This window comes from Balaenoptera physalus (genome assembly GCF_965194825.1).
Source record: "Balaenoptera physalus genome assembly, chromosome: 9".
NCBI classification, from domain to species: Eukaryota; Metazoa; Chordata; class Mammalia; order Artiodactyla; family Balaenopteridae; genus Balaenoptera; species Balaenoptera physalus.
The window spans coordinates 51,616,665-51,642,759 of record NC_138888.1 but is presented as its reverse complement, the minus strand read 5'-3'; the positions used below and the strand labels follow the sequence as shown (position 1 = coordinate 51,642,759).

General features: G+C 37.7%; 1 protein-coding gene across 4 annotated transcripts in view; it reads left to right on the top strand.

The window, feature by feature from the left end:
* The window catches only part of AFG1L (AFG1 like ATPase), a 224,103-nt gene that overhangs the window by 10,292 nt on the left and 187,716 nt on the right, over positions 1–26,095 (top strand). The window contains exon 1 of one of the 4 annotated variants that reach the window (XM_082475317.1): positions 6–12,108. The exons of 2 other annotated variants lie outside the window; for them this stretch is intronic. In XM_082475317.1, coding sequence (XP_082331443.1) covers positions 11,973–12,108 — 136 coding nt within the window. In that variant the 5' untranslated portion in view covers positions 6–11,972. Of the gene's footprint in view, positions 1–5; positions 12,109–26,095 lie in introns of those variants that run through there. One more of the 4 variants, XM_082475316.1, reaches the window with a different exon arrangement.

The window sequence follows — 26,095 nt, the reverse complement described above, 5'->3', positions numbered from 1 at the left end:
AGCATCTGTTGATCTGTTGTGTTTTAGGCACGCCCTTTGAGGGGTCTTACTCTGTACCCTGAGATCCTTCACAGAGTGTCTCTTCCAACGCACACTCAATTCTACATTTTGTTACTTTTTTTTTTTTTTTTTTTTTTGCGTGATTTAGTGTCTCTTCTGTACTGGTAAATCAGGCAGTGCCCAGCTGGTTGTATCAACACCGGAACCCCCCTCTCTTGCTTTTATCCAAGTTCTTCTCCACCAATTATGCCTTTTTCCCTATATCTTCTCTTAACCCTTTGTGGTAGCCATGAGAATGTGCCTCTCAGATCTCTAGCCTCAGGAAACATAATTAACCTATGGCCTCAGCTGCTGTGTGCTGAAATTCGTTACTGCATTTGCTCTGAGTCCACATTTCCCATGGCTGCTCGCAGCCAAATGCTGAGCACACCAGCCAATGGCTGAGGACTGCTTAGACACTCCTGGGTGAGGAGGGACTCTCCTCTTAGAGATGACATTGGATCCAGTGTCTGGAAGAGTCAAAAGCAGCCATGACAATGAGCAATTTCTGTCCTTGCTCAAGTGGTTGACTTCTGGGGGGATAAAAAAAAAAAGCCACAGGATTCCTTTTGAAATTGAAGGCCCCTGACCTCATGCAGAGTGGCTGATTTCAACCATGTAAGGCCAGGCAAGGTTAGTGTAAACCTGAATCAGGGTGAAAATACACAAGTCCTGAGCTGTCGGAACAGTGGGAACCAGGCATTTGTATTCCTTCTCTCAAGAAAATGGATTATGAACTTTCTAAGTAAAGAACCAACAATGTTATCTAGAGCAGTGTTTCTCAAACATTAATATGCATACAAGTCACCTGGAGATTATGTAAAACTGCAGATTCTGATCCAGGAGTTCTAGGATGAGACCTGAGATTTTGCATTTCTGACAAGTTCCAGAAAATGCCATCGCTGTTGGTCTCCAGACCACACCAAATAGCAAGGATCTAGAGAATCTGAAGAATGCCATATATATTGTATTGATTAATTGGTGGGGCAGGGAGAGGGTCATTTCCAGAACCAATAGCATCATGTGGTCTCCTTAGCTGAACAGATATGTCTCCCTTAGGACACTTAGAGCATTCTAGCCATTCATGTGACAAATATGTACTGAGCAGCTACAGTAAACCAAGTGCTGTGCTAGGTGCTAGGGCAGGAGGGAGCATGGAGAGGAGGGAAGGTGGCGAACAAGATACGGTTTTTGTTTCCTGGATCTTTCAGTCTGGTCATAGGGACACGTCAGTAGAACGTGATGAGAGCCACATAGCCCAGTCTTAAGGGTAATAGGGAAAGAATTCCAGAAGGAAGCAACAAAACTGAGACATAAAGTTAGTGTTTGACGTGCAAAGTGCCTGTGATTTGGGTGTGCCTGTGTGTAGGAGGTGAATTCCAGAGATAGAGATAAATACAGAGGCCCAGAGGAAAGCACTGCTGGGGAACTACACATAGTTTAGTACTACTGGAATGAAAGTGCAAAATGGCAAGGACTAAGGCCAGAGGGACAAGGCCATGAGGCATTACAGTGTTTGTGGTTCAGGACATTATCTAAAGACATTCTAAAGGAAACCACTGAATGGGAGTGACTTGATTTTTAGTTTAGAAAGATCACTCTGGCAGAACTAAGATAGCAGCAGTGGGAATGTAGAGAAAAGAATGGACTTGAGAAATAGTTGCCCCTATTTCTCTAGTTTGACCCAAAGAAAGTACTGCATTAAGCAGGTGAGGACTGCCCAGACTGGAAATCTATGAGAAGCCAGGTCGGAAGAGAGTGTCAGGACGCAAACAGCGCCGTAACTCCTACTGGGAGGTGAAAGGCCTGGCAAGTCTCTGTGGATTGGTATCAGTGTTCTAGTGAAAGGCCTTAGCCACTAGGATATACACAGGCATACCAGCTTTGATTCCTAGTTGTGTTTGCAAAGGAAGTAAGCTCTCCTAACTACTCATTTGGGAACACATCTTCACAGGAGGTGTATTTGGCCAGAACCTGTGGGCTGGTTTCAGTAGAGAGATTGACCAGGCCTGCTGCAACAAGGCTTGATCCACTCAGCTGTTTAATGCTCCCAAATCGATACTTACCTCAACTTGGAGTATGGGCATATTACTACAATGTTTGCCGCCCCACAGCACACACTCACACAGGCACCCATGTGCTATTTCTGTTTGTTGTCCTATTGACTAACCAAACTCAGCATATCTAAAGTCACTCTCATTCCATTTACTCTCAAGCAATACCCCCAATATTTATATCCTTTTTGCTGTAAGTATTATTTTTTGAATTGCTTGGGCTTTAGCTGTGCATCATCTTTTTCACCTCTTTCTCATCTGCCCTCACCCCCTTGCCATACCCTAGCTTGGTTAATGTTAGACCACAGAGATCTCCATGCCACCTTGCTTTCTCTAATCTCTTCTATCCATTAGGCACAATACTAGCATGATTTACATACTACCATTCTGATATGTTTTTATAGTATAAATATCTCTTGCCTAGAAATTTATATTTTACATAAATGTGTCTGACTTGAAGACAATACTATGAGCAAATCAATTATATTTAGTGAGGGTTTGGTAGAGGAAATGGGCAAAATCCTTAGTAGCCAAGTAACCCTAGAAAAGTTACTTTGCCTGACTGTCCCTGTTTCTTCATGTATAAAATGGGGACAAAAATAGTATCTACCTTACCAGGTGATTATGAGTACTGAGAGTTAATATTCATAAAGCATTTAGAACAGTGCCGGACACATGGTAAGCCCTGAAAGGCCTAGAATCTGTGAACGAGTCGGTAAGGAAATGGCCTTACCTAGAAAGAAAGAATGTAGTTGGAAATCATAGGATGAGGCCTTGAAGCCATGATTAGAAGTGACTGGTGGTGTGTGGCTAGGCCTGTGAGCAGAGGCTATTCAATCTATGTTGTAACTAAATGAATCTAGTACTGGAAAGCTTGATGATCCTCTTGACCAGAAAACTGAGCTTAAATCTATTGACAGAGTGTTTCAAAGCCTTGATTTATTTACTGTCATTTTATATTCAAAATATTAGTTTTCACAGGCATTTCTGTCTAAGGCAATGTCAATTAATTAGGTCCCAAGTAAAACATCTGCTGTGGGAGATTTACATTACCATAGCCTGCATTTGAGAAAGTCAAAAATTTCAAAATATCGTTAGTTCCAAAGTATATTTTTGATAGACCAGCTTGAATACTGCATTGTGGATAACAAGGTTAAATAAAGGTTCTAATAAGACAAACAACGACAATTTAAATAAATCAGATGTTTTTGTCGAAGATTACTCTGTGATTTTCTCCAATTATTCATGACATTTCACCCATTCATATTGTGATCTGCTTTAATAGTGAAGGGAAAAAAAAAACCTCATCTCCTTGTTTATTCTTTGTTCTCAAGGAGATAAGCTGTTTATAAAGATACGTTATTTGTTATTTAAATCACTTTTACTGAAGTTGTTTATTTCCTTGTTTCAGTTTCTAAAAATATTGCAACAATTGTAATGCTTCTTAGAGATGTCTATTCAATTCAGAGTGATTTGTACTGAAATTCTTTGCTAAATGGGCACAGGTGCTATGTGTATAACATGCTAGAGTGAGTCAAAACTAATAAATGCTAAAAAAAAAAAGATAACGGGGATATACTTGTCTCAACTTTCAAAATCTGTGATTAAAAACATTTTAGACCTAACATCTCAGATATTTGTAAATGTCTAACTCTATACTTGCCACTTCAAAACTATTTAATAATAGTAATAATAATAAATTAGATAACACCAAAACTATAAGCAGAAAAACTGTATAATTTAAATCCAGAAATCTATTTCTTAGAAAATGCCCTTTAATCACTTTGCAGACTTTCAAGATCATAATTATTATATAAAAGTAATTACATTAAAAGATAATTTACCTGATATTAAAGTATCAAATTAAAGCTGAAAAACAGTACCTATAAGCAGAATTATATTTTTAAAAAAATCATTGAACAGCAAACACAGGAAATTATATCTCTTGTTTTTCTCTTTGCTATGAATAAAATCATCTCCAGAATAAATTTTAGTAGTTTAATACTGTAAAGCTACATAGTAGTATAGCATACAGTTCTAAAATACACATCTTGCATATCAATCTATAAACTCAAACTATGGCTTATCTTAGGTAATCAACAGGATTGATATGTGAAATAAAGCCAAGTGGATTTGATGTTTTAAGGGACAGTTGATTATTTCCAAAAACAAAAGCTTCAAAATCCAGCTGAGTTGATTTGGACTAAAGAAATGAAGCCTGGTACCATGAATTATAGTATGTATTCCTGCTGAGTAAGCCCTGGATATGGCAAACTCAGATCTGTGGATGCACATCTCTCCCTTTGAAGTTGATGAGAATTACTTGGGCTAACTGAGATACATGCTGGGAAAATTGGGCCCTTATAATTGGTGTTTATAGACATTAGAGATCTCATGACACTTTCCTCATCTGGTGCCTTAGTTTTCTCCAATCTTGGTTTTGGCAGAAGACACCCTTCTTGAATTAGATATGTCCCATGACTAAAAGGTATTTAAGTTTTATCATCTAGAGACTCTAGATTGAGAACTTCTCTGTTATCAGTAAAGTTGGGTAATTACTTATCCAAGTAATCTTCCCAAGAGGTCCATTTGAAAACAAAACAAAACACCCAGCTGATTCCTTTGAAGTCTAGGCCAAATCATGGCTAATTCTGAGTGTAGTCACCAGGTGCAAGTACTAATACTTATAAACAAATGAGTTCATATAGCTTTATGATTGCATCTGTGAGTTTTGATGAAGAGCTGCAATTTAATTTAATTTTAGTTCCTCTGAAGAAGCAATCTATAGAACTGAAAAACACTGAGTCTATTTGATTGCCTGGATATGCATTGCATCAAATTTAACCAAACAACAGAACTAGATTGGTCACTGCATGGCAATCAGAATTCTATATAGCATGGTATACTTTTTGTCTATATATATATCTGATTTAAGGGCCTTTTGAAGAACTATCTAATTGAATAAGCTTTCAGTCCCTCTTACTCTTCAGGTAACTTCAAGAACGAGTGGTGCCTGTATTATCTTGGTTAAGTCACTTATCTCTAGGATCATTGAGTCTCAATATGTAAAATGGTTGGGTTAAAATCAGAAGATCTTTAAGGTACCTTGAAGATTTAAAAATAATTTTTCTCATAAGTCTGGATATCCATATACATGAAGTTTTTTTTTTTTTGTAATGATGAATACTGAATACACATGCAGTATTAATTAAACCTGGAACATTCTTGGAGTTGCCCTGGAAATACTAAAATTTGATTATTAGTTTTCATAATTCTATCTTCCTTTTTATTAACTGAAGTATAGTTGAACTACTATTGTGTTAGTTTCTGGTGTACAGCAAAGTGATTCAGTTATACATATATATACATATTCTTTTTTCATATTCTTTTCCATTGTGGTTTATTGTGGGATATTGAATATAGTTCCCTGTGCTACACAATAGGACTTATTATTTATCTATTTTATATATAATAGTTTATATCTGCTAGTCCCAGTAATTATTTTTTTCTAATTATTGGGTTGGCCAAAAAGGTTCGTTCGGTTGTTTCTGTAAGATAGCTCTAGTAGCACTTAGTTGTCTTTAACTTCATTCAAAACAATTTTGTTAGATTGTATGTGTCAGCTGTCAGACCCGTTGAAACTGGTAGCGATCAAATCGAGACATTCATTGAGAACAATCAATGTTATACCACGCGGGAGATAGCCGACATACTCAAAATATCCAAATCAAGCATTGAAAATCATTTGCACCAGCTTGGTTATGTTAATCTCTTTGATGTTTGGGTTCTACATAAGTTAAGCAAAAAAACCCTTCTTGACTGTATTTCCACATGCGATTCTCTACTTAAACATAATGAAAACGTTCTGTTTTTAAAACAAATTGTGGCTGGCAATGAAAAGTGGATACTATACAATAATGTGGAACGGAAAAGATTGTGGGGCAAACGAAATAAACCACCACCAACCACACCAAAGGCCGATCTTCATCCAAAGAAGGTGATGTTGTGTATATGGTGGGATTGGAAGGAAGTCCTCGAATATGAGCTCCTTCAGGAAAACCAAACGATTAATTCCAACAAGTACTGCTCCCAATTAGACCGACTGAAAGCGTCACTCGATGAAAAGCATCCAGAATTAGTCAACAGAAAATGCATAATCTTCCATCAGGATAATGCAAGACCGCATGTTTCTTTGATGACCAGGCAAAAACTGTTACAGCTTGGCTGGGAAGTTCTGATTCATCCACTGAATTCACCAGACATTACACCTTCGGATTTCTATTTGTTTAGGTCTTTACAAAGTTCTCTTAATGGAAAAAATTTCAATTCCCTGGAAGACTGTAAAAGGCACCTGGAACAGTTCTTTGCTCAAAAAGATAAAAAGTTTTGGGAAGATGGGATTATGAAGTTGCCTGAAAAATGGCAGAAGGTAGTGGAACAAAAGGGTGACTATGTTGTTCAATAAAGTTCTTGGTGAAAATGAAAAACGTGTCTTTTATTTTTACTTAAAAACCAAAGGCACTTTTTGCCCAACCCAATAAGAAAAGTATCAGAACGCATTTAGGAAATAAAGATGGGGGTAGGGCGTGGGAAGGTGAGATCAATTTTCCAGTGTTTTGAGAATAGTATATATGGAGGTTCATGAAAACAAATGAGATACTTGGTAAATCACTGGGTTTCAGTCATTTATGAGAAGATGGTAAGGTAGGTTAGGAACCAGATCTTGATTTTCTAAAGGTCCATAATAAATTGTATTTCATTCGGTATAGAGTAGGGAGGCATTGCAAGTTCAGAATCTGTGATGCAGTGTGGTCAGATAGGTCACATTTTTGGAAACAAACCTGATAGCAAGATGGATCAGAGGAGAGAGAGACAGAGCCAGTTAGGAGATGACTGTATTACCCTCAGAAAGACAGGAGGAAGACCCAGTGGTAGTTGGTGGATTTATGCCATATTAAGATGATAGATTCAGTTATATCTAATGAAAGATTGCATGTGAATGATGAGGAAGAGAAATTAATTGAAGGTGGCTCCCAGATTACAAATTTGCATGTGGATTTGGGGGAGGTTAGAAATGGTTGGGGGTTGCTTCTATTTTTAAAAGAAAGATGGCAGAGAGGGCATGTGGAGAAATTACATAAGAAAAGCCTCTCCTTCCCCCTTAAAATTTGGGTAAGAAACATTTAAGGAGGAAATATATAGGTAAATAGACAAATAGACATATTATCATGTGGTTCAAATAAAAAAAAAGAATATCCTGATAAAGGATATTCAAAACTGAAAAACACTCATACAACTCAATATCAAAAAAACAAAAAATCAAAAAAAACCAAACAACCCAATCCAAAAATGGGCAGAAGATCTGAATAGACGTTTCTCCAAGGAAGACATACAAACAGCTAATGGGCACATGAAAAGATGCTTTACATTGCAAATTATTAGAGAAATGCAAATCAAAAGCACAATGAGGTATCATCTCACACCTGTCAGAATGGCCATCATCAAAAAGTCTACAGAAAACAAACAAACGTTGGCAAGAATGTGAAGAAAAGGTAACCCTTATACACTGTTGGTGGGAATGTAAATTGGTGCAGCCACTGTGGAAAACAGTATGGAAGTTCCTCAAAAAACTAAAAATAGAACTACCATATGATCTAGAAATTTCATTACCGGGTATATATCTAGAAAATAAGATAGAAAATAAGAAAACATTAATTCAACAAGATACATGCACCCCAATGTTCATAGCAGCACTATTTACAATAGCTAACATATGGAAGCAATCCAAGTGTCCATGAACAGAGGGAATATATATACACACCATATATGTGTATGTGGTGTATATATGTGTTTATATATATATGTGTGTGTATATATATGTATATGTATATATATAAACAAATTATATATACAATGGAATATTACTCAGCCATAAAAAGAATGAAATTCTGCTATTCGCAGCAATATGGATGGACTTAGAGAATATTATCCTTAGTGAAATAAATCAGACAAACACTGTATGATATCATTTGTATGTGCAATCTAAAAAATAAAACAAACGAACATAGATGTAAAACAGAAACAGAGATTTAGAAAACAAACTAGTGGTTACCAGTGGGGAGAGGGAAGGGGGGAGGGGCAAGGTAGGGGTATGGGATTAAGAGATACAAGCTATTATGTATAAAATAGATAAGAAACAAGGATATATTCTATAGCACAGGGAATTATAGCTGTTATTTTATAATATTAATAGCTTTTAATGGAGTATATTCTAAAAATACTGAATCACTATGCTGTACATCTGAAACTAATATAATATTGTAAATCTACTATATTTCAATAAAAAAACCTGGAAAACAAACAGAACCAGTTATTTTGAATCTGTTGTTGAAAATAAGTAGAAAGAAACTAAATAAAGAGTTGAGCGCTGAACATGACTTCAAATATTTTGTCTTTGGCCAGTCTCTAGTTACAGATGAAATAGTGTTTCATTAAGGAAAAAAATGGTAGCTTTTGTTGGAAGTTCAGCAGATGTGTAATTCTTACTTATTAGAAGGAATGGACTGCTTGCCACAAAATCTATACTTGATATAAATTTATATTACTGAGGTGGGTATATCTTGTTTAGAAATTTCCATAGGTAATAAGGCACTTAGGCATATTTATTTAGTTTGTTGAAATTAAGTAACCTAAATTATATTTTTGGCTAAGGATCTTTAATTACAAATATTGGAATTTAGAAGCTAGATATTTTTACTCTGACTCCAGAAAATGAGTTTTTATGGTTTAAATCATTCCTTATGTGTCTTCAAATGAACCATATTGTCTCTTGGAGCTAAAGTGTTTCTTTGTTAAATTAGAAGAACCTATAATTATGAGGAAACGTGTGATGATAAATAAATGAATGAATAAATAAGTGAAAAATAAGGGCTCTTTGGCTGTATTCCAATTACTTCTCTGATGTTGAATTTGATGGTGTTTTTTATTAATCTTCAAGTGGACTCAAAATATTAGGAGCATCACTGATTTCATGAAGCAGGTAGTCTGGTTTTTGCAGAAAGACTAAAATGATGATAAATTTTGTATTTGTACTAAGACAACTCATTCAGTCACTTAATACACATTTATGGAGTGTGTACTAACTTAGGCACTATTCTAGGCCCTGGGGATACAGCAGTGAACAAAAGAGACATTAATCCCAGTCCACATGGAGCTTAAACTCTAGGAAGAGCAGTAAGAGCAGATAATAAGCTAACAAATTAGTAAAGTATATATAGTGATGTTGGAGAAAATAAAGCTAGGAAGGAGGAAGTTAGGTAGTTAAGTGGTTAGGAAAGGCCTTCACTGGCAAGGTAGCATAAGGAACTAAGGACACAAGGAAGTGAACCAAGTAGATATCTTGGAGGAGAGCATTCCATGCAGAAGGCACAGGAAATATAAAAGCTTTGAGGTGGGAAACAGGTTTGTGAGTTCCAGGAACTCACATACCATAGTATGTTATCGACCAACCACTTTCTTTCCAATTTTTGTCATCATTTTTTTTTTTAATGATTGCATTGATTGATTGATGGCTGTGTTGGGTCTTCATTGCTGCACGCAGGCTTTCTCCAGTTGCAGTGAGCGGAGGCTTCTCTTGTTGTGGAGCACGAGCTCTAGGCGTGCAGGCTTCAGTAGTTGCGGCACGTGGGCTCAGTCGTTGTGGCTCTCGGGCTGTAGAGCGCAGGCTCAGTAGTTGTGGTGCACAGGCTTAGTTTCTTCACGGCATGTGGGATCTTCCCAGACCAGGGCTCGAACCTGTGTCCCCTGAATTGGCAGGCGGATTCTTAACCACAGCGCCACCAGGGAAGCCCTGGCCTGATTTTGTCCCTGAGATTAGATTCCAGAACTACTTGGCACTTCTCTAGGGAGATTTTTTAGTAGGAAAAGATAACGCTTTGTGATTTTCTGATTTACTTTTTCTGATAATGTTCAAAATTCCTTTTAGGGCTTTTTTTTTGTTTTTGTTTTAGCAATTGCAGGAACGGCAGGAGTTTGGGATTGGTATTTTAATAAAATAGTTTACAGTGGCTACTTAATTAGTTTTCTGGTCATAATAAATTCTCTTGAATACAACAAATGTAATTTAAATTATTTCCAAGTTACCTCATACTTGTACACAGTAAAGTTCATTTGCCATGTTTCTGTCCACTTGCACAGTCATGTGAAAATTTCCTGCAGATCTTCCTGTCAATTTGGCATTAAACTATCAATGAGTTCCTATTTCACTGCCATAATTATTAAGCCTTTGGAATCTCTATTAAGAGGTAATTTCATTGACCAAGACCAAGACAAGCAGTTGTTTTACCAGAGCAAGCAAAATGATACCCAGACACTCTCTGAAAGTCTTGAGTGTAATGAATATGTAAGTCAAGGAAGAAACAGTCCAGTTTTTTCAAAAGGCCTTTCACAAAGCATCACACCAAAAATTAGTAACATTAAGTGAAACAAACATGGAGGAATAGTTTGTCGTGTCAGACAATGGAATTAAAGATAGAAAAAAATGTGAAATGACATTTTGAAAGACACAATCAAAATAATTTTTCTATAAACGATTTGACAGAGTCAGTAGAGAAATCTCCAAAGTATTATACCATGCTATATGCTCTCCTTTTCCTGTTTCTTTGGAATCTTCTATTGTAGACCAACTACCTAACTTCCTGGAACTCTTTCTAGTGTAGTCTGAAACGTGGCTTTCTCCTTCCTGTAATCCAGTTTTTTTATTTTTATTTTTTTTTCCCCACTGCGCCACCCGGGATCATAGTTCCCCCGACCAGGGATGGAAGCCGTGCCTGCTGCAGCGGAAGCGCAGTCTTAACCACTGGACTGCCAAGAAAGTCCCTAGTCCAGATTTTCTTGCCTGCCTGCCTTAGCTCACTCTATTCCCTGTTCTTGGAAGGTCTTCATTTCCTGTTAAAAGTAAAGCTTCTAGAAGGCCTTCCTGATTTCCCAGCCAAAGTGGTCTTTCACTGATTCCAGAACACCTAGTAGAATCTTTGGTGGCTTTCTTTATCCGTCCTTACCAGATTGCCTGCCTCTTCTGGACAGCAGTTTGTATTCCCAATACAGTTATCATAGTGACTCAAAACATTTTTTGTTTAATCAAATTAGGGCAGATCACTTAGAAATTCCTCCTTAGATACACTGTCCCACAGCCACTCTATCTACTTGTTCATCTCGGGCCATTGGCTTTCGCATGTTACACGAATTTTCCATGTTCTTTCAAAACATTTGAGTGTATGCCACATTGAAAATGATTTATGCTCTTGAAATACAGAAAGCAAAAGTGGTAGGAGCACATTTCACGTACTCTGCCAAAGATGCGTTGGACGCTGGAGGCAAATAAATTGGGGATACCGTTCACGGAGGTAACAATATTTCGTTAAAATATGAAGGCCCACTGGACCACCTACACTTTATTTAGGTTTTGGAATCTCGATCAGGTACACTAACCGAAAAGGCTCAGGAGTGGTTACTTGAATACTCGCCGCAAACACGTTCTAACTCCTTGAAAGTGTTTTTAGACCCGCTGCTGCAGCTGCTGGGCGGACAACTGCCCCTGCCCCCAGCCTAAAGCTGCCCTCCGCCCCGTCCCTTCGCCCGGCCCCCGCGCCGCCGCACTGCATGCTGGGAGTCGTAGTCCCGGTTTGCTCTGCCCGGAGGGATCGAAGGGCACCGGAGATCAGCTTGCCCTCGCGCTACTAGAGGTCGCGTTCTTCCGCTGCTCCCTTTCGTTCTGTCGGGCGGAGCCTTCCGTGAGCACGGCTGGATTTGTCTGTGCTACCGTCTCTCTTCTGGGTTTCAATAAAGTTTTCCTCTTCCTTCCCCTGTACGGAGCTCAAGATGGCGGCCTCTTGGTCGCCCTTGGTTACCCTGCGCTTAGCGCCGAGCCGGCTGAGAGGAAGATGTGTCCGGTGCAGGGCTTGGGCCGCTGCTCTCCCCCCTTCGGTCACCGCCCCTGGAAACCCCTTTTGTAAAGGTTAGTGACTGTATCTGGAGTAAGCCGAGACGACTGCTTATGACCGGGGCAGTCTCGGGGCAGTCACCCTCCCTCCTCGAGCTCCCCAAACTGCCTCCTTGGTTCACGGTTTTCGAGAGGTTTCTTCGAAAGGAGTTCCACCCTCTCTTGCACCGCTGTTACTGCCTGCTCTTGAAGGAGCACTGAGGGAGGTGGCCCAGAGTGACTTTCATTTTGAGGGTTAGATGTCGACCCAGGGTTCGTTCCCTCCTGGCTGTTAGAGAGTAGAGACCTGTAAACCCAGGTGTGGGGAGTACCTCGCTTGAAGGGATTCAAGTGTGGGGTTGAGGCCTGGGAACTCTTCCAACCTGCCCCATCCCAAGCTCTCCAGGCTGCTGAGCCGGGACTGTACCTCTGACATCTGCAGGCCCCGCGGGCTCTCTGGATTGCGGGAATGCAAGTGTACAGACATTCTCAGATTGAGGGATCGATTCTTTGTGTTCTTTTCAAGTCCTAAAGGCTTCAGCGAGGCGTATTTTGTCACCGGGCTTGCATCATTCATTCATTCTTTCAAATTGTTATTCATGAATAAATGAACCTGTATTTTGAGTAACCAAGGCCACAGGAGTGCTAGTTTTACTATATTTATATACTCCCACTAAATTGCGGGCTACTCAAAGGCAAGGACTGGGTGTCATTGTTTCCTCAGCACTTAGCACAGTGTTTGGCGCCTGATGGGCAGATATATTTTTTGAATGAATGAATGACGTTATTCTTATTGCTCCCTCATCCACATACTTACGCTTTCCATTTTAAAAAAAATCTCCAGGCACCCCACCCTTATACATCTTTATAAACTGATTCTCATTGGCAATTTAGCTAAAACTCTATCAGTCTTTGATTATTATCATAAATAGAGTTGAAATTAATACCAAAACTGTGATTAAGTCACCTTAGGTTTTACTGTAAAGTTTAGCATAATCCACTTACTGTATAATGGAATATTTTGGTAGCATGAGGTTTCGATCTTAATATAAACTATTTTAAAAAAATTTTGGAATAGGCTATACAAGCAAATAACACAAAATTCAAAAGGTACAAGAAGGAATTTGGTAAAATGTTGACTTTCTTCCACCCCTGTCCCAGAGCCACTTAGTTTTCCTTCCCAGAGGCAACTTCTCATACTTGTTTCTTATGTATTCTTCCAGAGACATTCTGTATATATCCACCATATATATTTATAAATACCTGAATTAAAGAAGAATAGAAGTGGTAATATACTATACACATTGTTCTGGTCCTTTTTTTTTTCATGTAGTATATCTTGGCGATCATTCCATATCAATACGTGTAGAACTGCCTCTTTTTTTTGGCCGCCACAAGGCATGTGGTATCTTAGTTCCCCAACCAGGAATTGAACGGGCCCTCCCTGACTTGGAAGCGCAGAGTCTTAACCACTGGACTGCCAGGGAAGTCCCTGTACCTCATGTTTTAAATGGTTAAAATAGAATTCCGTTCAATGCATGTGCCATAATTTATGAAAATTAGGATTTAAGGAACATTAGCATAACAACATGAGCCTTAATGTTTGTTCTGGGTCATGCAATATGCTAAGTGCTTATCTTGTTTAATTCCCATTATCCTCATTTTGGGGATGAGGAACCCAAGGTTGCAGAAGTTATTTGGCTAGTTAAGTGGCAGAATTTGTTTTGAATGTGGACATTTGATGAAAATGCAGTTAGAGTAGAGGTCAATTTAATTGTAACTAAAGTTGCTCCCTCCCCCTCTTTAAGTAAAAGAAAAATTTAAGTTGAAACGTTATCCGGTATTTAGAGTCTGATTTAAGTTTGTTTTCTATCCTTTTCTTGATGTTTTGGGGGGGTTATTTACTGTTGACATTTGTTTTATCTCCTTTTTTTCATCTTTTCAAGTCTACTGTTTACTGCGGTGTAATGTGAGGGAAGCACATTACACTTAATGTTAAACAAAAGAAGGAAGTAGATAAAGGAAAGGAATGAGGGGAAAGGAAGAGCATGTTCTTTGTTTTTATGCTTCATTTAAGCTTTCTCTCTTTTTTCCTTAATTTATTATTTGGCTGCACCGGGTCTTGGTTGCAACATGCGGGATCTAGTTCCCTGACCAGGGATCGAACCCAGGCCTCCTGCATTGGGAGCGTGGAGTCTTAGCCACTGGACCATCAGGGAAGTCCCCATCTAAGCTTTAATGCCAGCCTTGGCTCTAAGACATTTTGGAAACTGGAAATGTGAAAACTTTAGGGGTCCTAAAATGCTGTTCATTCAGATCACCTAACTTTAAATTCCTTAGGAAGTACAACTTATGAATTCCATTTTGGGATATATGTATTTCCATTAGTTAGATTATTAAACAATTGAAAGTATCAATAAAATTTGGTATCTTAAATAATTTAAGTACATATGTCAATTTTGATATTACTGGCTTGTTTTCTTTTAGGTCTAAGTGTATCTTCATTTAATGTAACTGTTATTCAATCTCCAGATAGTTATGGGGAAACATTTTATTAGAAATCAGAGTGGTCATGGTGTGGGTGGAAAATGCCTGGAGATTGCTAATTCAGTTGAAGTCTTGTATTAAGTGTGTGGAGGGGGAAAGTGAATGAAATTGGCTCCCAGGCCTTGAATAGCTTACAGTCTTGGGAGATGGAATTACAATAGCTAATGTTTATTGAGCCCTTTCTGTGTTCCAGGCAGTCTGCTAGCCGTTTCTTTCCCTCATAATTTTATCTTCATAAAAACTCTATTGTAAAGTTATTTTAAAATTTTAAAAAAATTTTATTTTTTAATGTTTCTTTTAAAAAATTTTGTATTGGAGTATAGTTGATTTACAATGTTGTGTTAGTTTCAGGTGAAACTGAATCACTTTAGTGGTTCAGTAAAGTGATTCAGTTATACATATACATATATCCATTCTTTTTCAGATTCTTTCCCTATATAGGTTATTACAGAGTATTGAGTAGAGTTCCCTGTGCTATCTATAAAGGTATTGTCATCTCTATTTTATAAATGACTAAACAGGCATGGCCACTTAAGTGGTATTTGAGCCCAGGCATTTTCCCTCCAGAAGCACAAACTTAACCAGCCACTGTGTTCTACTACCTCTTTACTGTGACAATGAACATTAACACCACCATAATCTAGGCCCATCTGAAGTGTTGTAGGACTACAGAGGAGAAAGCAGCTCTGCTTGGAGAGGGGAGGGCTTTTTAGCAAAAGTGTGGAAGTGAGCTGCACCTGGCCCTTATTGGTGTATGTATAGTCCCTCGGGGGAGCAGCTAGAGATGAAGCTTGGCAGGTGGGCTGGATTCTGGTTAGAAGAGTCCTGTATAGTATGCAAAGATGTGTAGGCTCAGGGGGATACTGTTGAAGATTTCTTAAAAAGAGAAGTGATCAGGTCCATTTTAGCATGATTATCCCTGTGGCTACCTGAAAAACAGGTCAGGAATGCCTGGATGGGGGAATATTGGAAGCTTGGTGATTATTTAGGAGGAAGTTGTAGTAGTTCAGGGAGAGTGATTTAGGCCCTGAATTACTGCGGTGGTAAAGATGGAGAGCAGGGCAGCAAAGGAGGGAATTCAGAGACCCTGCTTTGGTAAAATTGACAGGATCTGGGGGAGACAAGGAAAGAGAGGAGTTAAGGTCAATTTGGGTTTCCTAGTTTGGGTAATTTAATGGCCTCAAATTCCATCTATCAAAGGAAACTAAACAAATGAAAAGTAAGGCCAGAGGCATTTTAGGGGGAGGTTCCATTTTGGATATGTTAAATTTGAGGTGTTAGTGATAATTCCAGGTAAATAAGTCTAAGTAGTTGTAGGAAATATGGGATCTGGGTCTAAGAAAGGAAATATGAGGTGTTGAGAGCCATGAGAATGGAAGAACTAGCCTTGGAATATTTGTAGAATGAAAAGGAGAAAAGGCTAGGGATGAGTTCTTGAGGAAAACTGATGTTTTATGAGCAGAAGGTGACCTCATCAGAGAGCAGTTAGAGAGGTCATAGGGGAAATTGGAGAGAAGCCAAGGAGGAGAACGCTTCTAAGTTTTCTAAAACTTAAAATCAGCGTATCTATTTTACTTAAGCTAGCCTTAGAAATTAAGTTTCTTTTTTTCTTTCTGTTTTTTTTTTTTTTTTACTTTTTGGCCACACTGAGTGGCATGTGGGATCTTAGTTCCCAGACCAGGGATGGAACCCGCGCCCCCTGCAGTGGAAGCACGGAGTCTTAACTGCTAGACCACCAGGGACGTCCCAGAAATTAAGTTTATTTCATAGAGGCAAGGTAATATGACAGTCACACCTTGTGATTTCTTATCATTGTAGTGTCCTTCTGTATCTCAATGTTATTTTTAGATCTCTCTATTAACTGAAGATTCGTATTTACCTTTAGCTCACAATCTCTTCTTTAGTACATACATTGGAGATCTTGATTAGGTATTAATGTGAGTAGAACTCAGCCACATGAATTGGTATTATTTATTGGCTGTATAGATTAGTGGTTAAGAAAATGGACTTTGGACTTTTATTACCCAATTAGATGAACACCCTGTGTGAAACTTCATGTTTCTTGGATTTCCGTTAATGTTTATTATTATATTAGAAAAGAAGGTTCATGCCTGCTCCTGAGACTGATAAACTTCATGATAATGATTTCTTTCAGTCAATTTTTTTTTTTTAAGCATAACACAACTTATTACATGGCATAGCTAGTGCCCAGATGTAGTTCTGGGGTGGAGGGTGGGCAGATGAAATAGGGTAGGTTCAAGAGTAGAACCCATTAGAAAGGAACTTTAGAAGTCCAGAGATGGAATATTGATCTACTGTAGATTTGCACTGTGTTATACCTCCAGAGCGTCATTCTCTTTGTTTAAGTAAATGATGAATATTTAAATGGGTTTAACTATTTTAAAAAAATTAACTTTTTTTTGGCTGCGTCGGGTCTTAGTTGCGCCAAGTGGGCTTCTCTCCATTTGCGGTGTGCGGGCTTAGTTGCCCTGCGGCATGTGGGATCTTAGTTCCCCGACCAGGCATCTAACCAGTGTCCCCTGAATTGCAAGATGGATTCTTAACCACTTAAGTCCTGGTTTTACCTATTTTGGATTTGTCTTTTCACAAAAGTACCACAGAAATAATAGATGTCAAGGGCCCAGTGCAATAATGCGCTCTATAAATTCTGACAGAAGGTCATGTAGCCTCAGCTTGACTATATCTAATACTGTTTCCCTAGGCCACTCATATTTTTTTCTTACTTGTGACTAAGATTTGTTCTAATTTCTCTTTTAAGAGGCTTTTGACTATGTCTGTTCTTCCTGCTGTGTTTTGTCTTCCTTGCCTAAGGTCCTCTGTTGAGGTCCCATTTTTATGTGTACCCTGCTGGAGGTACCTCATACTTTAATCTCCAAAATCTTTTTTCATAACCTTCTTTCACTGTCCTACTTGTCCTTCTTATTTCTTCTCTCCGTTCAGCTCATCCTAGAAGATACTTTTCAACACATTATCTATCCATATTCTTGACCAGGTGTGCCAGTTTTCAACAATTTTTAAAGCCTGAACATGTAGTTCTTAACGTAGTTACTTCAAAGCTTCATAATGCAATTTATATCTTAAATGTAATTCCTGTAGATTCCATTTAAAAATTCTTATTTATATATTTGTGTAAAAAAATTTGAAATAAATGAACATAACAAATAGATGTTATTTTTCTTTATTGTTTGAAAGAAAATAGACCCCTTAGATCTCATTATTAAATAGTGTTTGAAAAGGGTGAATATTAAGGAGTTACTCAGTATGCTAAGCCATGCCTATAATTACTTCAGAATAGCTTTATTCAGAATTTTAGGCAGTATTTTACTGATTTGTTATGAAATTTAAGTACTGTTTTTTTTCCTTTTGTAAAGTTACACACATTGGCACATTTAAGATTAACTAGCTTCGAAAGGAAAAGAATGATAACCGGCAAGCATTTAGTTTTAATTTTCATAATTTTTCTATTTAAATCAAAAGCACCCTTTTAAGGCCCCTAAATCATCCCTTTATAAATAAAGTAAATGCATTCCTTGATGATGGCTTATGTTGTTTTTTAAAGAAAGAGTTTAATTAAGATTTGATTTTCTTCTATTCTGCACTTTGTTTATTCATAACTGAATCAAACATAGGTGTTTAATGTCACTGGTAAATCTGACTTTTTGGGTCATTGATGACCATTGCAGTTTTCGAAAAAAGCAGCTGAATATTTCTCTTTGGGGTATGAATAGAACATAATAGAGCATAAACGGGCTGCCTGTGACCTTAGCATGGGCTTCTGTCATTGTAGGAGAACATTTCTGGTCAGTGGCCACTGTTTACAGTTTGTTAAAATCAACACAAATGTACAAAACACTCATGAATAATTGTGAACACAGTATTTGAATGGATGTTTAATAAATATGCATTAAAAATATAATTACAGTAATGAAATTACAGCTGAAATTTTAATCCAGCCCTTAGAAATATTAAACGTGCTTTTCCTGATTGTGCATTTTTCTCACAGCAGTTGGGTAAACATTTTAAACTGGAAATCTAAATTCCTTATATAGTTTTGATTTCATTTAACTAAGCGTGTGTTCTTTTTTGGCAACAATCTTCTTTCTCTTTGTGAAGAAGTGAAGCTCATTTTATTCCATAACTGTTACTTAGAAGAATTTTGATCAGTTCTGTTGTAGGACTAATGAACATATGGGATACCAGATGAATAATAAAATGTGACCTGGAAAGACTAGATTGTGATTTTGGTTTCATCCTATGGTACTGGATCAATCATTTAATTTGGTATTTCCTTTTTCTCATCTGTAGAATGGGATTAGTCATCCTAACTCTGCCTTCCTCACATGTCATCTATGAGGCTCAGATAAGTTATTATATAATATGAGAAAGTCCTTTGAAAATTATAAGAAATGTTATATAAATGTAGGGCTATGCTGGGAGTAATTGAAATATTAATATCGAAATGCTAGAGGTGGTGGATTCCAGTCAGTGTATAGGAATGGGATGAACTCAACTCTATGTATGATTACTAAAACCATTTTGATTTTTGGGAAGACTCACTTATAATAACAATGGCAAAGGGCTCAGTCTGAGTTCAGTGCTTTGAATTCCAGAAAACGCAGTTTTGATTTTTCTAAGATTGTGCAGAGGGCCTCTATAGATAACCAGGGATGGTTATGGTTATCCTGGACTTAACTACCTTTTCTCTGGATATTCTGAATATCTAGAGGGTCTTAGAAAATATGAGCTACTGCTTTCATCATGATGTTTCAAAGAAAGCTGTTGAAATTTGATTTATAGTATGCAGGTAAGTCACTAAGGTAAATTATCTTAATTTAGTAAGATACTGCTTATCGATACTGTTTTCAAAGGAACTCAAGTTGTTAATTATTTGCTGTGCAGCAAGATATGAAGATAACGTTTCATGGGATCATAGAATAATAGAGCTGAAGAGGACCTCTGGGTTATGTAGTTAAATGTCAGGTGGGAAGGTAGTTTCTGCCTTTATTGTTTCTTTTTGAGGCATCCTGTTCCTTTTTTTTTTTTTTTTCTGTTCCTTTTTGTATAGCCCTAATTGCTAGAAAATTCTTTAAGTAGAATTCTTCAAGTAGAGCTTTTCTGTAACTTCTCCTCATTCATCTTGACTCTTTCCCCAGGCACAACTTATATAACTCTAGTTCTCGTTGTGCTTATGACAGTTTTTAAAGTATATCTTATTCATTTATATAGTCATTTATTCATTTATCATATTACTGGTTGCCTCCTTGTCCCAATTCCATTTGACAACCTTTAAAACATTAAGGACATATTTCTCCCATTCATCCGTTCATTCATTCCCCAAATATTTCTTGGTGCCATCTGTATGCTAGACACAGAGTGCTGGGATGTTGTTACTCTCTCCTCAATGTCAACTGTCTCTTGTCTTATCAGTCAAATCTTATGACATGGTTTCTAGATCCTTGAACTACTTCCCTTCTTGAGATTACAGTCTGCTTTCTGAATGTCACTCTGAAAATGTGGCCCACATATCTCAATATATTCCTTCAGACATGTCTGGCCAGAGCAGTATTTTAGGTTACCTTTTCTGTGTCCTGTTGCATTAAGTTGGTGGCCAGGTCATATTCATGTCTCACCTTAAGACTCCTAGGGCTATTATAAGACAGGTCTCTTTTGTTTGTATTTGATTAGTTATTTTTTCTATTAAAAAATAAATTATTTTAATTATAAAAATACTATATGTGCATAGTAGAAAACACAGGAAAGATAATTACTGTTAACTTCATTTTTATTTTTTAAGCATACTTATTAAAGTATAAGATTCATTTAGTAAAGTATGCAAGTGGTAAGTGTAAAGCCTACTGAATTTTCCTAAAGAGAATAGATTTGTGTAAATACAACCTAAATCAAGAAATAGAACATTTGTGGTACCCAGAGGCTCCCATTGTGCACCCTCCAAGTCACTAGCTTTTTACTCCCAATGGCAATCAACATCCTGATTTATGTTACTATTGATTTATCCTTTCATCTCTTCTTTTTTTAGAAAATTAATTAATTTATTTTTGGCTGCGTTGGGTCTTCGTTGCTGCATGCAGGCTTTCTCTAGTTGTGGTGAGCGGGGACTACTCTTTGTTGCGGTGCGCGGGCTTCTCATTGCGGTGGCTTCTCTTGTTGCAGAGTACAGGCTCTAGGTGCGCGGGCTTCAGTAGTTGTGGCATGCAGGCTCAGTAGTCGTGGCTTGCGGGCTCTAGAGCACAGGCTCAGTAGTTGTGGTGCACGGGCTTAGTTGCTCTGTTATCCTTTCATCTCTTGATGGACACTTAAGTTGTTTTCATGTCTTGGCTATTTAAATAATGCTGCAATGAACATGGAGGTGCAGATATTTTTTTGAGATAGTGATTTTGTTTCCTTCAGATAAATACTTATAGGTGAAATTGTTGGATTCTATTTCTTAATGAATTATGCCAGATTGCAAATATTTTCTGTCATTCTGTGTGTTGTATTTTCACTTTCTTGATAATGTCCCTTTTTTAAAAAAAAAAAATTTATTTATTTGGCTGTGCCAGGTCTTAGTTGCAGCATGCGAGCTCCTAGTTGCAGCATGTGGGATCTAGTTCCCTGACCGGGGATTGAACCTAGGCCCCCTGCATTGGGAGCACGGAATCTTAACCATTGGACCACCAGGGAAGTCCTGATAATGTCCTTTGATATACAAAAGTTTTAATTTTGATGAAGTCCAATTTATTTTTTCTTTGGCTGCTCTTGCTTTTGGTGTCATAGCTAAGAAATCATTGCCTAATCCAAGGTCATGAAGATTTACAATTGTGTTTTCTTCTAAGCATTTTAAAGTTTTAGCTCTTACAGTTATGTTTTTGATCCATTCCTACTGGGATTTAATTGGGAATCCTTAAGTCTGAGTTTCACAGGCGATTGTGATGTCCAGACAGGATTGGGTTTAGAAAGCCCACACCTGTTAAGAGAGATCAGGGATTGGCAACCTTTTTCTGTAAACATTCAGATAATACTTTTGTCCTTGCCTGCCATGGTCTCTGTTACAACTTTAGCTGACCCTCCATATTTGTGAGTTTGGCATCCGCGGATATAGCGGGTAAACTATTCATTGTACTGCACCATTTTATATAAGGGACTTGAGCATTTGTGGATTTTGGTATATGCAGGAGGTCCTGGAACCAATCCCCTGCAGACACTGAGGGACAACTGTACTCAACTCTGGTGTTGTGGTGTGTAAACAGCCAGAGATAGTAGACTAATGTGCATGGCTGATTTGGCCTGCAGGCTGTAGTTTGCAGACCACTGGACTAGGTAAATATTCATGTATACTTTATTTTTTTGGTTTGAAATTTTTTATATATTTACATTTTAAAACCATCTGGAAAGTATTTTGGTATGCAGTATGAGGGGATAATCTAAATTAATTTTTCTATTGTCTTCCAGTTGTCCAGATGTCACTTGTTGAATGATCTCTTAGCTCCCATTGCTTAATTTATTTATTCAACAAATATTTATTGTGTGCCTGTCATATGCCAGGCATTGTAGGTGCTAGGTATACAGTGAATTAAATAGGCATGGTACCTTCCCTCTCGTGGCTTGCAGTCTAGTTGAGACAGACAGACATAAAATAAATAACAAATAGATAATTACAGGTTGGGTGATAAAAGAAAAGATAATAAACAGTGATAATATTTGGTATGCCTCCCTCTTTTATTATATATTAAATTATTCCATGAAGACTTCCTTTTGGAAAATCTATTCTATTCATTGATCTTTTGTTCATAGTGTTTTATATTTATTTTCTCATCTGGTAGTCAAGATCCCCCTCATTACTTTGCATCTTCATGATTTTCTAAGGATTTTGGATTTGGATTTTGGTGGAACTGTATTTAGTCTTCAAATTAATTTGTGAAGAACTGACAATGTTATAATGTTGTGCGTTTCTTTTCTATAACACTGTGTCCAGTTTCCCAAATTTTCATTTATGCCTTTGAGAAAGATTTTAGTTTTCTTCACATAGATCTTACAAATTGATTGTTACTATGACTCTTCTTTATTCTAGACTTTTTATCTTAATTGTAAGTGGGATCCGTTTTTTTTTTTTTTTTTCTATTGTATTTCCAACAGGTCATTGCTAATATGTGAGAAAGATAAAGCCGTTAAAATGTTTTCCAGTATTCTCCTTTGCTTAAGAGGGGGTATAATTAAGCCACTGAGTTCTTTAAAATTCATAAGTGGCTTCCTGGAACCTTCAGGATTGAATTCAAACTGCTTATCGTTGTAAGGCCCTGTGTCACCTGGTTCCTTTATATTTTTCTAGTAGCCCAACTCTTGCCCCCTCTGCCTTTCACTTTATATCTCAATACTGAACTTGTTTCATTTTCTTTAGTACTATCCTCTCATATTTCAGAGCCTTCTCCCAGCTTAATGCATTTCCTTCCCTTCCTTCCATTTTCCCCTGGCTAACTCCTGTGTGTCCTTCTGCTCTCAATTGAAACATCACTTCCTCTGAGTACCCTTAACTTATCTCCTTAAGCTAGGTTACTAGCTTTGGCTCTGTGATCTCATAGCATCCTCTTCTTCCCTTTACTTCGTACCACACTTTGTTAAAGTTGTTTATCCACTTGTTTATATCTCCCCCAGTGCCCTGTTGGTATTTTGAGTGCAGTTACAGTGTCTATCTAGCTAGCTGTGTTTGAAGTTTTTAGTACAGAGCCTTACACTCTATAGCTGCTTTATAATTTGTGGAATTAGTTGTTGCTTATTCAGTTTTTCTATTTAATAGCTTTTCAAATGATTCTTTTCAGTATAATTAAGTTTTTGAACCTAATTGCACCTGTTGGTACTTTTATCCCATTTTGTAGTACGGCAACATCATCTTGACTGTGATACAGCACTGATTTGTCTCCTAACTTTGTGTCATCTTTGTATTTGAGGGCTAGGTCTTCATTTAGTGCCAAATTTTGTTCTCAAAACTCAAAAAGGTGTACATAAATCTAGTTAGTCAAAATTCTTAAAAGCCAGCTATGTGAAATGTAAGGACTTTTAGATTTATATGGAAAGGAATTTCTTTCCTCTAACACTTCAACTTCGGGCTTTTAGTAAAAAAGCTGCTGACTTACAGACATAGAAAACAAACTTATGGTTACCAAAGGGGAAAAGCGGGAGGAGGGATAAATCAGGAGTTTGGGATTAACAGATACACACTACTATATATAAAATAAACAACAAGGACCTACTATATAGCACAGGGAACTGTATTCAATATCTTGTAATAGCCTATAATGGAAAAGAGTCTGACAAAAGAATATGTATATGTATAACTGAATCACTTTGCTGTACAGCTGAAACTAACACAGCATTGTAAATCAACTATATTTCAATTAAAAAAAAATCTGCTGCTCCTGCTGCTGCCGGTTTTTACAAGAGTGCTGTTTATTAGCAGAGGCAGGTTGAGCCCAGAGTGCAGGCAGGGCAGAGCTCTAGCTGGGCCTGAGTAGGATGGAGACCCAGGAGGAGTGGGTTGTTGGTTGCTCCAGGAGGCTTGAGTACTTCAAATTAGAGGGCCTGAGAGAGGTTTGTGTTTTTTCTGTTGCCTGGCTGTGATAAATGGGAGCACAATCTTCACTTGTCTGTAGTGTTATGGTGATTTTAATGAGGACAATATCCTGGTGGTAGTTTGGGGTCACTTAGCTTGAGATCCTGTCTTGCCTATTCACTTAAATTTTCTAACATTTTGTGGTGTTTTAGTTTCCTCATTTGTAAGAAATAACAATATCTACCTTAGATTTTTTTGGAGAAGATAATATATAGAATACCTTTCAGAATTCTATCACTTATAAATTTTCAAATGAATCCAAGGTCTGCAAAGAAAACCTTAAGTTGTTAAAATGAACCTAAAGCAGATAACTTTTCTGGGTTACATGGATACCTCTCGTAATCTGTTAATTTTGTATAACATCCTTAATTCTACTGAAGTAAACACATGTAATGCCTTGAAGTAGTCAAGGCTCATCACAAATCGTATTGAATATTTCTGAACACACAACCGTCTAGGAAGGAATAGTACAAAAAGATAGTTTTCTTTACCTTGAAAACTCTTTAAATTTGTATGGTCATGTGTTATCTTGCGTATCTTCAATTCTTTCCTTTAATCATAGGATACTTTTGAGCTGAGAAATCTTTACAGAGTGTTTTTGAGCTGAACCCCACTTTACTGACAAGTTGTATGTAAAATTTCTACACATTAAACTACATCTCTACTGATTTTGAGTATGAAGTTGGAGATGGATTCTCAAAAAATATTTAACCTCAGGTATTAAAACAAAAATACCTTAAGGGTGAAGCAAACCTTTAAAATAACATTTCTGAAAGGAAAATGCTTACTTTTTGTTGAAATAGTCTGTTCCACCATTTTGCTTAAGTTCCTAAAGAATATCTCTAAGACTTTCTTAACTATCTACCTTTGTGTAGAATTTGAAATTCCATTCCAAATTAAAGCAGCAAAGAACACAGAGACCACACATCCCCTTTGTTGTTATTTCTCAGCTCTATGGAAACAGTGTCAACACAGTTAAGCTTTATGACATATGTTTTAGTCAGGGTTCTCCAGAGAGACAGAACCAATAAGATGTATATACGTTTAGAAAGAGATTTATTATAAGGAATCAGCTCATGCAATTATGGAGGTTGACAGGTCCCAAGATCTACAGTCAGCAAGCTGGAGACCCAGAGACCCAGGAGAGTTGGTAGTGTAATTCCAGTCTGAGTCCGAAGGCCTGAGAACCAGGAGAGCCCATAGTGTAGTTCTAGTCCAAAGACTGGCAGGCTTAAGACCCATGAAGAACTGATGTTTCAGTTTGAGTCCAAAGGCAGGAGAAAACCGATGTTCCAGCTTAAAGGCAGTCAGGCGGAAGGAGTTCCCTCTTACTAAGGGGAAGGTCAGCCTTTTGTTCTATTCAGGGCTTCAAGTGATTGGATGAGGCCCACCCACATAAGGGAGAACAGTCTACTCAGTCTTCTGCTTCAGGTGTTAACCTCATCAGAAATACCCTCACTGGGGCTTCCCTGATGGCGCAGTGGTTAAGAATCCGCCTGCCAATGCAGGGGACACGGGTTTGAGCCCTGGTCCGGGAAGATCCCACATGCCGCGGAGCAACTAAGCCCGTGCGCCACAACTAGTAAGACTGCAAGCCACAACTACTGAGCCCCTGTGCTGCAACTACTGAAGCCCACGCGCCTAGAGACCCTGCTCCGCAACAAGAGAAGCCACCGCAGTGAGAAGCCAGTGCACCGCAAAGAAGAGTAACCCCCGCTCGCCGCAACTAGAGAAAAGCCCGCGCGCAGCAACGAAGGCCCAATACAGACAAAAATAAATTAATAAATAAATTAAATAAATTAAAAAAAAAAAAAAAAGAAATACCCTCACAGACACATCCAGAATAATGTT